Genomic DNA, 13,893 nt, shown 5'->3' on the forward strand with positions numbered 1-13,893 from the left:
TTCCCAAGCAGAGTTCCTCCTTGAAAACGCAGTGCCTTCTAAATTAAGCACTGGTATTACTATTTGGAAATGAAATGTCAAGACAGTTTGCCTTCATGAGGGTAAGGTGGACCCGTCAATTTCTCTTGTTATGAAATTTTAAAGTGGTAGTAAATATAGAGTGGGCAAAAAAAAAGCTGGATTTGATAAATAGAAAAAACTCAGGAGGTAGAGCAGAGGTCATGGATGGGCAGGTCAAGTTCTGAGGAGGCAGAATGATAATTCAGAGAAACTGTGAGTAGCAAATAGAAGTTATAAAATAGATAAAAATATAAGTGATAAATCAGATAACGATGGGAAAGAAAAGCTTGACAACAGAAGGAATCTGACATGGGGAAGAGGTGTGTTATATAAAGGATAGCAAAGGAGAGGATGAGCCCATGAATTTCCATGAGTGCTGAATTCCCAGTTCCAGGTGTAGAGAAACCTAACTACATTCATAGCCCATACATCTGAATTTTCAGGTTCTATCACTGTCAATTTCCCTTAATATATCTCCAAAAATTAAGCCGGAATTTCTGTCTTGACACACACACACACACACACACACACACACACACACACACACACCACACAAAACCAAAACTTTAAGAAACTTTTAAAAAGCAGGCAACGAACTTACTTAAATCTCTAGAAAAGAACAAAGCCATAGGTAATGTCTAATCTACTCGCTTAGCTACCAACTCTAATGACCTTCTTCAACTTTCTGACATCATTGCTGAAAGAAACCTTTCCACTATATTTTGAAAGAAATGGTCTCAAGATGGAAATGTCCTTTTATCTAGAATAAAAAAATTGGTTGTAAATGACCTCCAAATCTCTTTATATTCCTGAATGGCAAATTGAAAACTTTGAACATGGTAAAAAGCCAGAATGCTCTTCAAGTTGAGGGACGCCTGGGTGGCTCAGCTGATTAAGCATCTGACTCTTGATTTCAGCTCAGGTCATGATCTCATGGTTCATGGGTTCAAGTCCCACATCAGGCTCTGTGCTGACAGTGTGGGACCTGCTTGGGATTTTCTTTCTCCCTTTCTCTCTGCTCCTCTCCTGCTTGTGCCTTCTCTCTCTTTTTGTCTCTCAAAATAAATGAATAAAAACTTTTTAAAAATGCTCTTCAAGTTGAATAAATACATGCAGGATGACATAATGTTAATATGAAAAAAGTTAGTGTGGCTCCTCATGGATGTTAAGAAACTCCAAAAGTTCTCCCAAGGGAGGACCTACTTAGAACCAACTGCTGCAATATGTCATTAAAAATGGTGGAGCGTTCATGTTCATCTGTCCTCAGGCCTACAGTAGGGCTTCAGAACTCTGGGCCGCCCTTAGCACCCCTTGAATTGCAGCTTGTAAGGAACCCAAGAGGGGAGAAATTCTAGTAACCTGGCTAGAGAACTTGCAAACATCCTTAACTGGTTAATTAATTAGCCTACTTATTTTGTAGAAGTTGTTCTTTCGGAAGCAAAGATATGGCCCATACAGACGGAGTAGAAAGGCATGATTGAATTCACACAGCTTAAAGATAGATTTCAAGTACACTTACACATTAGCATTGAGAGTCATGTTCTAAATAAATCTATCTCAAAAAAGCTGATGAAAACTGCAAATTTCAGTCACGTCAGTTCTGTGACATCACACTAGTGAGTTATAGGTTTCACTGTGTTAAGTTTCCCGTAAAGAAGAAAGCTCACAAAACTAAATCTATTCAGTAGAATGCTTAGAAATTAAATGGTATACATAAACGGCTTTGCCTAATACCAGACACCTAACAATATGTGTTCAGGGGATGCTGGTTGCTGTGTGTTGGCAGTTCCTTCCAGCACACAGATACAAGTCAGACAAGTGTGGAATTAAGGTCTCACTTTGAGCACGTTACTTAACTTCTCTATGCTCCAGTTTTTTACATGTGAGAGTAGGCAAAAACCACCCTCCTCTTTGGTTTTCCATAAGGTTAAAAGAAGACATATACAAATCTCACATTTTGAGAGCCTCACACCCAAAAAGGCTAACTGCTGCCAAGGAAGAATCAGAACCATCACCGACACCATCATCATCCTCATTGTTGTTATTATTCCTGGATTTAATACAGGAAACACAGAATCATCCTCATAGGTACTTATAGTTTTGCCTGTTTGTCTGTTTTATCTTATGGTTAGGCAATGAGTGGTCTATTCCAGAGTGTCCCCACCCCAGCACTACTGACACTGTTCACAGATAGGTCTTTGTTTTAGGGGGCTGTTCTGTGCGTCGCAGGGTAGACGGCAGCATTCCTGGCCCCCACCCAGTAGATACCAGCAGCATCTCCAAGTTATAATAACCGAAAATGTCTCCAGATGCTGCCGAATATCCCATGAAGGGCAAATTCACCGCTGGTTGAGAACCACTGGTTAATACCAATGACAAGGGATTGTTGGCTTCGAAAATGCTGAGAATTCTCTTGAGTGGGCGGCAATCCAGACAAGCAGAGGTACAATACTGGTGTCAGCTGTCACCCACCAGGTCTCACATTCTTACTCAGTGTATTGCATGGAATTTTAAAACAATTCCTTGTCAGGAAACCACACAGCAGCAAGCTCAGAATTCCTGAACTTACAAAATAAGCCATGGAAACACTGTGGTGGAAATATAATAAAGCAATAAAGCACAAACTACACAGACATGAACAATTTGGCAAATGTTCCCCAATCAACCCCACTCAGTGACCTAGTCATAGCATGAGCAATGTCCTTTCTTCTTTCTGCATTAAAGGGGGAGTGTGGTCAGAGGAAACACTGGATGCCAAAAATGCCTGTGTTTTCATTCAGCTGGCGAGCAAGGTTCAATGTCTCCGCTCTAGTCTTTCCAACTGTAAAATGGAGTTGGTAATAAAGAATACCCTGACCTAACTAGTTTTTGATTCTAAGTTGAGGATATCCATTCACTATAGGGCCTCAGGTCATAATAACCACTAGGGGGAAAATCACTATAACCATAAGAAATAATTTTGTCTCTGACCTTTTAGAATGAAAAAGTGGAATTTATTTCATCTTTTTCATGGAATGTTTTACTTTCCCATGTCATCTCACCTATATTGGTCTTCTCACCATATCTATACAAGGACCGAAAACATTATGTATATCAGTATTTCACAACCTTTTTTTTTTTTTCATTATTAACCACTGAAGGAAACTTCTTAGGCATTCCCCCAACCCCCCAATCATCTCCCCTGCTTCATGGAATATTCAGGGATATGCTGAATATCTCTTTATTTACTGTGTCCCTTGGGAGGGCCACAAACTATTGTAAAGTGAAGATGTCTATGCTCCCCAAGAATCCATTTTCACTCCCTAAGGCAATATTACCCCTCCTGAGGGTCATGATAAAGATGGACAGATCTAGTTTACAACATGTGTTCAGGGCTTGAAAAGTCACCTTTTACACAGCAGGGACTTTTTTTTTTTTTTTTTTTTAAGTAATCTCTAGTAATCCCAGTGTGGGACTCGAACTCACGACCCTGAGATCAAGAGTCACATACTCCACAGACTGAGCCAGCCAGGTGCCCCTACACAGCAAAGATTTAAATGAGTTTCTGAAGAGGCTTAGAATACTGGAAAGAATATGAAGAAAACAGGTAACCCCATATGACATCAAAGCTGAACCTCACCTGGAGAGGTATAGATTCCTAACCTCACTCCTCTAGGACCACAGTGCCTTAGGGCTGACAGCACCCCTAAATGGCCCCAAGCCTAACTTGATCTCAGCTATAACCTAGCTTCATCTCTGAAGGAAAATTCCATCAAACACACATCTCTTGGTAAACATGCAAAGGATTCTGTTAGGTATTAGAATTATAAAAATAAATGGCATATAATGGCTACCATGGAAGAAATCAGAACCATGGGCAAAGGCATGTGCAGCTTTGGTTTGGCACCTTTGGGTGTAGAGCTGGAGTCACAGAGGCAAGGTGGCCTTACCGGGGCAGACATGACAGGAGCAAGGTCTAAATGAATCAAGTGGACACGATGTGTGTGCACATACACAGTGTGAGCAAGGGGGATCTTGCAGCAGGAGAGTGACTGTGTGTCTTGCGTAGAGAGTATCAGCTCCAGCCAAGTGGCCTAGTGGGTCAGATCTGAATTTTCTGCATTGTTACACAAAAGCTGGATTTTATGTCAAATCTCCTGATGTGGAAGTGTAGGCTTAAAATTTTAAAACCTTTTGTGGCTTAAAACAAAGAAACACAACTGCAGGCAATATAGGACTATCAATATGTAAACTATTTGCAAACAAATGACAAGAAAAATGTCCTCACTTCCTTGAGCAAAGAGGCTCAGATTCTAAGGTACTTCTCACATCACAGAAACCACTGAATGCTGATATGAAGCTCCTTCCTTTATCTAGTACATCAATGAGGCCCTAATTCAACAGACTAATCTGGTGGGTAATTATGCACAATTGGTCATATCTTTACCATTTAAGAAAAATCAAGGAATGGTATACCCTAACTACTCATAAAGAAATTTAAATGGCACCCTTCTATAACCACAAGTGGAGTAGACTTCTGCATGATTTTAGTATCAGGAGCTCTTCATAATCACTGATTTCACCTATACTTAACGGTTTAGTGATGGTGCATTTTCTGCCTAGACAAAGTGTAACATCACCAAACTAGTATTACCCTATGTATGCATTTTAAAATTCCCCAAACGTGAATAATTATATTTCCCTAAAATTTTAGTTGATATAAAGGCACAAATGAATCATAGCCCTGGGCCCAATGGCTTAGCTTTTTCATAAATATAAACATTTTTTAGTAGTTTGAAATCTTTTAAAATACAGTCCCTCCTAAGTCACAGCAGCTGTGCCAACTGTATTCTCCAATCTCGGGAGTTCTGCCAGTTAGTTCCATTTATTTTTCTTCATTTTTTATACCATGACTGTAATATAAAATTAATCCAAAGTTTTGTATTTTGCTGACAAACAAATGCAGGATTTCAAAGCAGTGTCACTGAGAGACTAGAACGATGTCAAAAAAAAAAAAAAAACACACACAAAAAAACAAAAAAACAAAACCAAAACAGTAATGTATTGAAGAGTTTTATAGTAGTTATGGGATCAAGATCAATGGCCAAGACAAAGTCAATGCAGAGAAAATTACCTTATTTGTAAACTCTTTAGCTAAGATCTGAATGATAGGAATAGCCTTTTATATAATAAGTGAATTCTCTTAGTGATATCAGAACTTAATGTTAATAGCCGCGAAGTGCTATTACAGGAAAATTACAAGCTGACTCTTTCCTAGTCATTAAATATTGTTAGCACACTCTAGTTTTGACATACTAACATAAAAGATAATAAAACTCATAAATCAATTGATGGTCTGCTTCTAAGATTTACTTTACTCAAATTGGTCAGGTAGAATATTATACTGAATATCCTTTTAGCTACCTAAGCATAGGGACCTCATAGAGATGAGAACTTCTGAACAAAGAATGGAGAAAGAAGTGTATAGGAATCATCATCCAAATGAAGGGAGATCCTTAATTATAATGGTTTTAGAATTTTTATCTCAAATTTCTCTAAATTTCCAACTGTTATCTTACGATAAAAACTGAATGCAATAAGTGTCTACGATCAATCAGTTTTTCACTTCTGCTCTGTTTCTACTTCACCTAGACTGAACTAAGACGGACCCTGAATGAAAAGTCCAAAGTTGGTAGTTCCCTGAAGCTAGTCCTTGGCCTGTGTTGCTTCAACACAGAAGTTTTGACTAGTTCACATCAAAACAAGAAAAACAAGGGTGACAGGAAGTTTTTCATATGGCTGAATTTATATAGTTTGTAAGATTTTTTTTTGTTCTGAGGCTACCCTTTTCATTAATTTGTTGACATTAAAAAGTTTACTTTATAAAATGATATGGATAATAAATTGGAGCTTCCCTTGAATTTTTCAAGTGAATGTATTTTTCAAAAGACAAGGTTGGTGAACTTTTATTGGCTTTCTCTTTAATTTTAATTTCTACTAAATCTCAAAATCTAAAAACCACTGCTTTGTGTGACTTAGGATATTTGTCTAATTATCTATAGGAAGGTACCCTGGTGCTTGGACAAGGCCTCTGCCAGGAAAGGACAGGACAGGGAAAGGGGAAGGTGGGTCCTGAAGGGTAAGCCCTGGGGCTTACCTCCAGGGAATGAGTTGCCCCCAGCCCAAGTCTAAGACCAGGACAGCGGGCTTCATCACTTAGCTGTGTATTCTTATCACCCACCTGCTCTGAGTTCACTGTGACCATGTTAAGAGGCTGCTTCCAGGTGCTTCTAGTACGAATTCATGAGTCTAATCATTTGGGCAATTCACTCTGTGACTTTGGAAAATGACCAATGACAGCATGAAAGCACTGACTGAGATGTCAGTATTGGGATGAGAAGTGATATAATGGACCCATTGACTTCTGGCTTCTCCTCCAGGCATGTGAGACTGAATTGAGGTGAAAGGAGTCAAGGAGACCTCAGGGTAGAGCATTTTGCCAAGTCCTTGACCACCTCTCCTTTGATATCTTGATCAAGAAACACACTCCATGCTTCCTTCATTCTCCTCATTTTCTCTTCCATTCCACACACACATGCATGCATTCCTGCTTTCTTCTTGCTACACAAAAGGAGGTTCAGACAGAAACCCTGCAGGGTCCTCTTTGGTGGTGTTTGAGACTGTGATAGTGGACAATAGGACAAACCTCGAAACCTACAAAAATTTGTGGCCAAACTCAAAGGTGTCAGACCTTGGGATATTAACCTAGTTAATATTTCTTCCTAAAAGTCACTGATTCTAGACTGCAGCAAGACTCAGTGGCTAAACTCAACTGCTTTCAGAAAGAAATATTATTTCTCTCAAAGAGAGTAAATACTAACCAAACAAAACATGCAACCCAAATGAACACAGATTGCTAACAGAGAGGAAACCAAAAACAGCAAAGACTCAGCATAAAATACTAAGAACCTATCATAATTTCTCAAAGGTTCAGTTGAGTTCACTGGTATTTTCTAGCTCAGGTGGATATATTTCTTTTCCTCAGCCTAATCAACCATCCCTTGAGGGATTTCAGATTAATTTATTAGCTACTTCAGATTTTTTTTCTTTAAAAAAATAAACAAGCTGATAGAAACTATGAACTCTGTTTCCTGATTGGGAGACTGAATTTGCCACATGTGCTCTGGCTTCACAATCCCACAAATAAAACACACCCAGGAAAGCAGCTGCCTCTGGATTCGACTCCTCACCCATTTTTCCCCACATGAGCATGTGCACGTGTGTATGTGCACACACATGCACGCTGTGCCCACTGCGAGAACAGGGCGCCCCATCTTCAGGGACATGGCAGGAGACACCTTCCAATGGGAGGTGGCATGGTGTGTCCCTTGACCCTTGACATTTGCTGGCATCAACAGCCTCGCTCAGGTTGGGGGAAGAAAGGGGTGCTGACCTGTACTGGCTCAGGGGGAAGCTGGACCACGTGCTGCATGCGCTCGCTGTGGTGATGCCTTGACTCTTCCTCATAGATCACATCCCTCTCATGCTGGGGAAGGTTCAGGAAGCGACGGATGGTACACAGGTTCTCCCAGAGTGTGCGGTTCTCTGGGCTGGGGTTCTCCTTCCAGCGGAGCAGTTCACACAGCCAGCCCTAGAGGGAGAGAAGGTCACTTGAGTTAATGTGTAGGGTGCAGAGCAGCAGAGGATAGCCTGACTGAGGTCACAGTCTGACAACTCTGAAGAACCAACCAATGACCACACAGGTGGTTACACCAATGCCCCAAAATCTTCATTCTTGTTAATGATCTTATCCCCCTTCCTACTGAATATATTTTCAACTAATTTACAGTTCCTTTTTGTAAAAGATACTCAAGCAAAATTACAGTTATCTGATTCTCAAAAAAAAAAAAAATTCATTTCATGTTGATCAGCTACAATTTTTAAAGACTGCCCAATTGGATACTTTCCATTCTAAGAAAAATGTGAAAATGAACAAATATGTATTGACAACATAGTGAATTCTAAAGAAGGAGAAACATTTAAGTGTAAATAGCACCGAATTCTCTAGGAAGGAAATAGTCTTAGAATTATCAATAACTCCACAAAATAAAAACAACAACCTTAGCGAGAATGAAAAAGTTATATGTGTTTTCAGTCTCTGAATGCCTTGGGCCCTAGGCCCACTTAACCATCACCGTCCCGCCACAGCCACACCTGCAGGAAGGTAGGCAGTTGGTCGGGTCACACCTGCAAATGTGCTCCCAATTCTGGCATCCGGATGTTCTCTCGCTTGAAACTGCACGAGAAAGAAAATGTAATGCAAATAATGATGGATTATATGAAAATAATACAGAGGATGCTGTCAACATCGCTCACTGACTCATGTCAAAATATTTTACCCAGTAGCTTTCTAACCCATCATTTCCAAGCTACATCGCTAATTTTAAAAACAAGAATTGTCCCACATCATGCCTCTTGCAAAAGAGTAAGAATTTTTCTGAAAAGGTGCATAAAGAAACACAAATGACTTTGTAAAAATTAAATCCCGAATCCCAACAAATTCTATATCATAACTTGTAAGCCAATGAAAGTTCCTGACATGCATTATAAAAACCCCATATAATATCGTAAGCTGTTGTTTGTCTAACTCTCCACTGTGTCTTCTGCCTTTACCCAAAAAAAGGCAAGATTTGATTATCTCCGCTGCATCAGCCAAGACAGCAACACCAGCTGTTCTCATTGTGCAGCCTCTTCCTCGCGGCCTCCATGTTAATAACCTGATCATTCCATTTTCTCCTTCAACTGCCGGCTGCAGCACCGCGAAGAGACAAAAACCCAGGCCCATCTGCAGCAGCTGTAGGCACTGAACTGTGAAGCCACTGGGGATTTATAAACTAATCTGTAACACAACACTGCCTTGTTTTTACAAGTGAGAGGCCACATTTGCGCAGACCTGATCTTTTCTTGCAATAAACTGGGAGCTGGGGAGAGTTAGAGGGTTAGGAAGAATGAAAACAAGATATCGAATCATTTGCTTGGAAATGTTTTTCCAAGTATTTCCATAGATTTCTTTCAAGTCAATTGAGAGACAGGTAAATGCTGATTTTCAAGGTGCAACGTGTATGAAAACTGAAGACAATTAAATTTTTTATCCCTATCAGGAAATAAACTATATTTTTAAAAAGTCTCCTAGTCCCAAAGTGTTTCCTCAAGGGTTTCTTTGTACAAAGGAAAGAATTCTTGAAATGGAAAATAAACCATCTGTGGAAAACTGAGCTCCTATTTCTCTGTCTCTATACAGATATGAGTCTCCAACCGAACTCTTTCAAATGTTTCAAACAGGTATGTTTAACATGTCCCAGGGGAGGCTATAGCATAGAGACCAATCATTTAACAGAAAATAAAAACAAAAACCTACATCTGTTAAAAGATGAAGTTCTGAGATACCCAGACCTTAAGGAGGACACAGCACCTGCTGTTCCGCCTGAGGAGTGAATTGCATTGTGGGAAGCTGCAGCTTGAAAGGAGACAGGTGACAGCTGAGTGGTATCTCCACTTATGATACTCGGAATGTCTCGCACAACATTCATTGCTGCATTTGATTTATATGCGCTGTTATAATCTGCACTCATTACAATCACTTAGAACAAACTACAGGCCTCGTTATGGACTGTGCGCTGTCTGCCATCAGTCTTTAAGAAGTGTGGTGCTCAATTTGCCCACTGACATGCAAGGTCCTGACCTTGAAGCTATTAGGGAGCAGATTAGACACAAGTGTGATCATGTGTGCAGGCATAAGCAAACCAAATTAATTTCTGGCACAGGGAGGTAGCCAACAAGACCCTGTTCTTAGGGAACCAGAGAACTTCCTCAAATCCCTGATGGAGCTGAGCTAATAGCATGTTTAAGGGAACCCGGTTTTGAAGATGAAGCACATTCATGGTATTTAGAGGGTTATTAATCTAGTTTCCCCACAAAGTGTTTGCTTGGCTGATCAGATTAAGGGATGGAGCCTTCCACAGTGCACCCCCACCACAGCAGGCCCCAAGAAATCTGTGATACTTCACAGCCTTGGACATATTGCACCATGTGTACCCAGCTGCTTCAATAATTAGCTTATGAATGTATCAGCTGGTTCTGTGATTTTTATAAATAATAACTAACCTACAGAGCAGAAAGACTGTCGAGAGCCTTACAGTAGCACAAAACTGCAAGGTGCTCCTAACTCTGACTTGCTGTTCCACTGAACGCCGATATCCCCTACTAGTGGGGCTCCTGTAATGCCATTTATAAATATTTATTTTGCATTTGAAATGGCCATCTATGTGTGTCAGTTTTCTTCACAGCAGCCATAATTTACTTTCCTTTTGCTCTGGCTCACCACTCATTCCACATATTTGTAGCCTTACCTTCCGAAAATCTATTCCCCCTCCCCACTTCCCATCTCACCCTCCATCTTTTTATTTACTTGATCCTTCCACCGACCCATTCGGGATGCCTATCTCTGTTTTCTCAATGGGGGTCTCTTATTAGCTTGTTTAGTGGCTAATGAATGTGTGAGAAAGTGCCATGTTGCTGCATGAACACACATGTATGAAACTGTGAGTGAACCCACCACAGAAGAGATAAAGAGTCCCCACATTGGGATTTTTTTTTCATTTATATAATTTTTGCATGCCGTCCAAGAAAGTTTTGCAGTATCAGGAAAAAAAAAAGTGTAAATGTCAAATAAAACAGTGACAGATGACAGTATTCTCTATTGAATAGCACTGTTTCTGTCGTGCATGTTCAATGGGAACTCATGAATTATTAATAAACAAATCTCCTTTTTCTGTTAAAAATCTCAAGTAGGTTTTTTGTTGTTATTCCCTGCCGTGTTGTGTGGAGAATTCCAGGAGATTTATTTTCATTTCAGAAATGCTGATACAGAAGTTTATCTGATTTCCAGTCCTGGTCAGCACTGGGAGCAGGCACCATGAACTGCAGGTATATACCTATCTGTAATTTCTCTTTTAGTCTGGCTGTAAATTCTGACCAAAGGTTAGTTACATATTCATATAGTCAGGTTAGGCTTTCTAGTATGGTAAAACTGAGGCTAAAAAGTGAGTTACGGCCAGGAAGCTCAGAGAATTTTCAACTTTGAGCCCTGAGACTAACTGCTAAGTTCCTGGTCTGACATTAAATGATTGGGTTACCGTTGGGCAAGTGGTTACCCTCTTACAGCTTCTGGAATATAACCGCAAAAGGAGGGGTTTACAAAAGATGGTCTCTAAGTTCCCTTTCCAGCTCCACATTCCATGGTCTGTTACCTTGTTATTTGTCAGAAATAGCAGATAATAATTAGCCATCAGGGTTAAAGTACAAAGAAACCACCTTAAGCGGGTGATTAAGGGCAACATCACCAGTGATAACATATGGACATCATGAATCCTGTGGTATGACGCACTCCAAAGGACACAACACAGTATCTGCAGAAGTCTTGCCAAAAATGCATAACCCCAGTTGAATCATGACAAACCCAAATTGAGAGATGTTCAACAAAATAACATATCAGTATTCTTCAAAAGTGGCACTGTCATTAAAAAAAAGAAAGAAAGAAAGAAAAGAGGAGCGCCTGGGTGGCTCAGTCGGTTAAGCATCCACCTCTTGGTTTTGGCTCAGGTCATGAGTTTGAGCCCTGCATCAGGTTCTGAGCTAACATCGAGGAGACTGTTTGGGATTCTGTCTCCCTCTCTCTGCCCCCCACCTTGCTCATGCTATATCTCTCTCCTTCAAAATAAATAAAAATAAACTAAAAAAAAAAAAGAAAAGAAAAAGGAAAGACCGAGGAATGGCCACAGACTACAGAAAACTCAGGAGAAATAAAAACCAAATGCAGTGTGATTCCTGGATGGGATCCTGGCACAGAAAATGGATATTAGTGGGAAAACTACTGAAATTAGAATAAACTTTTTAGGTTAATGGTATTAAAACAATGTTAATTTCCTGGTTTTGATAACTGCACTGTGGTGATGTAAGATGCTAACAACAGAGGAAGTGAGGGTTATATGGAAACTGCACTATTTTACAACATTTGTGTGACTCTAAAAAATTTGTTAAAAACAAAAAATGTCAAAAAAAACTTACGTAGAAAAATATCCATGGAGTCTAAGTGTAATGATGACAAGGAATTTATGATTAAAACTCTTTTACCTTCAAACTCTGAATCCAGAGAAGGAATAGAAGTTTAAAGTCTGCATCCTTGTAATCAATGGTTAAAGAGTTCCCAAGCATTCAATGCATAAGTATCTATAACATCTCATTTTAGCCATCTAATCAGCCTTTTAAACAAATGTTTCCTTCAGTCAAAAACACAGCTCTGACCACCCTTTCCAACTATGCAGGTGAGGAGACACTCATACCATTCAAGATATAGTTTGTTTACAATCCATATGTTCCGGAAAAGTTGCCTGCCAATCTAAATTTACAAAGCAAATCATGTTGTAAATGTATTAGGAATCTTTACTACTTGAAGGAATGTGCCATTGTTTCTTTTTAAAAGATGAATAATCCCATAGTTTATCTTTCAGTGAATGGACAGTTTTAATTAAAGATCTACTTAAATGAGACATCCCTATTTCCCAATTCAAAAAGCATTTAAAAAGGCAACAATAAGAACCGTCATTTGCTCCCGTTTTTCCTTCATGGTCTCGTCTCCTATCAATTTCTCTATTGACTTTGTGCTCCAGCCATGGTGAATTACTCCCAGACTCTGAAGATATTTGGTATTCCCACCTCCAGGCATGGGCTGTGGGGTATATACCTACCCATCTGTGATTTCTCTTTGGTTTCAACCAATGGCTGGCTGTAGTTGCTTGAGCATTTTTAGTATGGCAGAAGGGAGGCTAAGTGAATCATAAGCGTTTTGAGCACAGCTAATATTGCTCATGTTACTCCCTTGGCTGGAATGTCTCATATTCAACCTTCTGTCCCCCATGAGAAGGTACATGCCAAGGCTCAGCTGACAAGGCCTCACCTGATCTGTGAGAACTGTTTGGTCACTCCTGTATGACCCCAAACCATGTTGCTTATACTCTTCTACAATTTGATGATGATGATGATGATGATGATGATGATGATGATGATAACAGTCAGCCTCTTGGGGTGCCTGGGTGCTCAGTTGGTTAAGTGTCTGACTTCAGCTCAGGTCATGATCTCACGGTTCATGAGTACAACCCATGTGTCGGGCCCTGTGCTGCCAGCTCAGAACCTGGAGCCTGCTTCAGATTTTGTCTCCCTCTCTCTCTGCCCTGCCCCCTTCTCATGCTCTGTCTTTCTCTGTCTCTCAAAAATAAATAAATGTTGGGGGCGCCTGGGTGGCTCAGTTGGTTGAGCGTCCGACTTCAGCTCGGGTCATGATCTCACAGTCTGTGAGTTCGAGCCCCGCGTTGGGCTCTGTGCTGACAGCTCAGAGCCTAGGGCCTGCTTCAGATTCTGTGTCTCCCTCTCTCTCTGACCCTCCCCCATTCATGCTCTGTCTCTCTCTGTCTCAAAAATAAATAAACGTTAAAAAAAATTTTTTTTAATAAATAAATGTTAAAAAATTAGAAAAAGAAAAAAAAAGAATTGTCCGCTTCTTGATGGGGGCGGAGGGAAAAAGTTGGTTTCTGGCTCATTTTAGCATTTTCAGAGCAGTGTGATCCTTACACAAAAAAGACACTTTATAAATGCTTATTAGATGTACTGAAATTAGCTGAGTGCATAGAAATTAGCCTACTGGCATGTTTTACAGCCTCAAATTCAAAGAGGTATCGTTGAAGAGGGGCACTATTTCTCTGAAGTTACCCTGTCAATGTTCTGAAGATTGTTCTCCCA

At 40.1% G+C, this 13,893-nt stretch overlaps 1 protein-coding gene across 4 annotated transcripts in view; it reads right to left on the reverse strand.

Moving 5' to 3' along the window:
• Window positions 1-13,893, reverse strand: part of SATB2 (SATB homeobox 2) — a 218,708-nt gene that overhangs the window by 61,859 nt on the left and 142,956 nt on the right. For all 4 annotated transcript variants that reach the window (XR_006205634.1, XM_042949625.1, XM_042949623.1 and 1 more), the window contains exon 10: window positions 7,493-7,690. Coding sequence is in view for 3 of the 4 variants with exons in the window: in XM_042949625.1 (XP_042805559.1) it covers window positions 7,493-7,690 (198 nt within the window). In the remaining variant the exon portion in view is untranslated. The remainder of the gene's footprint in view (window positions 1-7,492; window positions 7,691-13,893) is intronic.

The sequence above is a fragment of the Panthera leo genome, chromosome C1, assembly GCF_018350215.1.
Source record: "Panthera leo isolate Ple1 chromosome C1, P.leo_Ple1_pat1.1, whole genome shotgun sequence".
NCBI lineage: Eukaryota > Metazoa > Chordata > Mammalia > Carnivora > Felidae > Panthera > Panthera leo.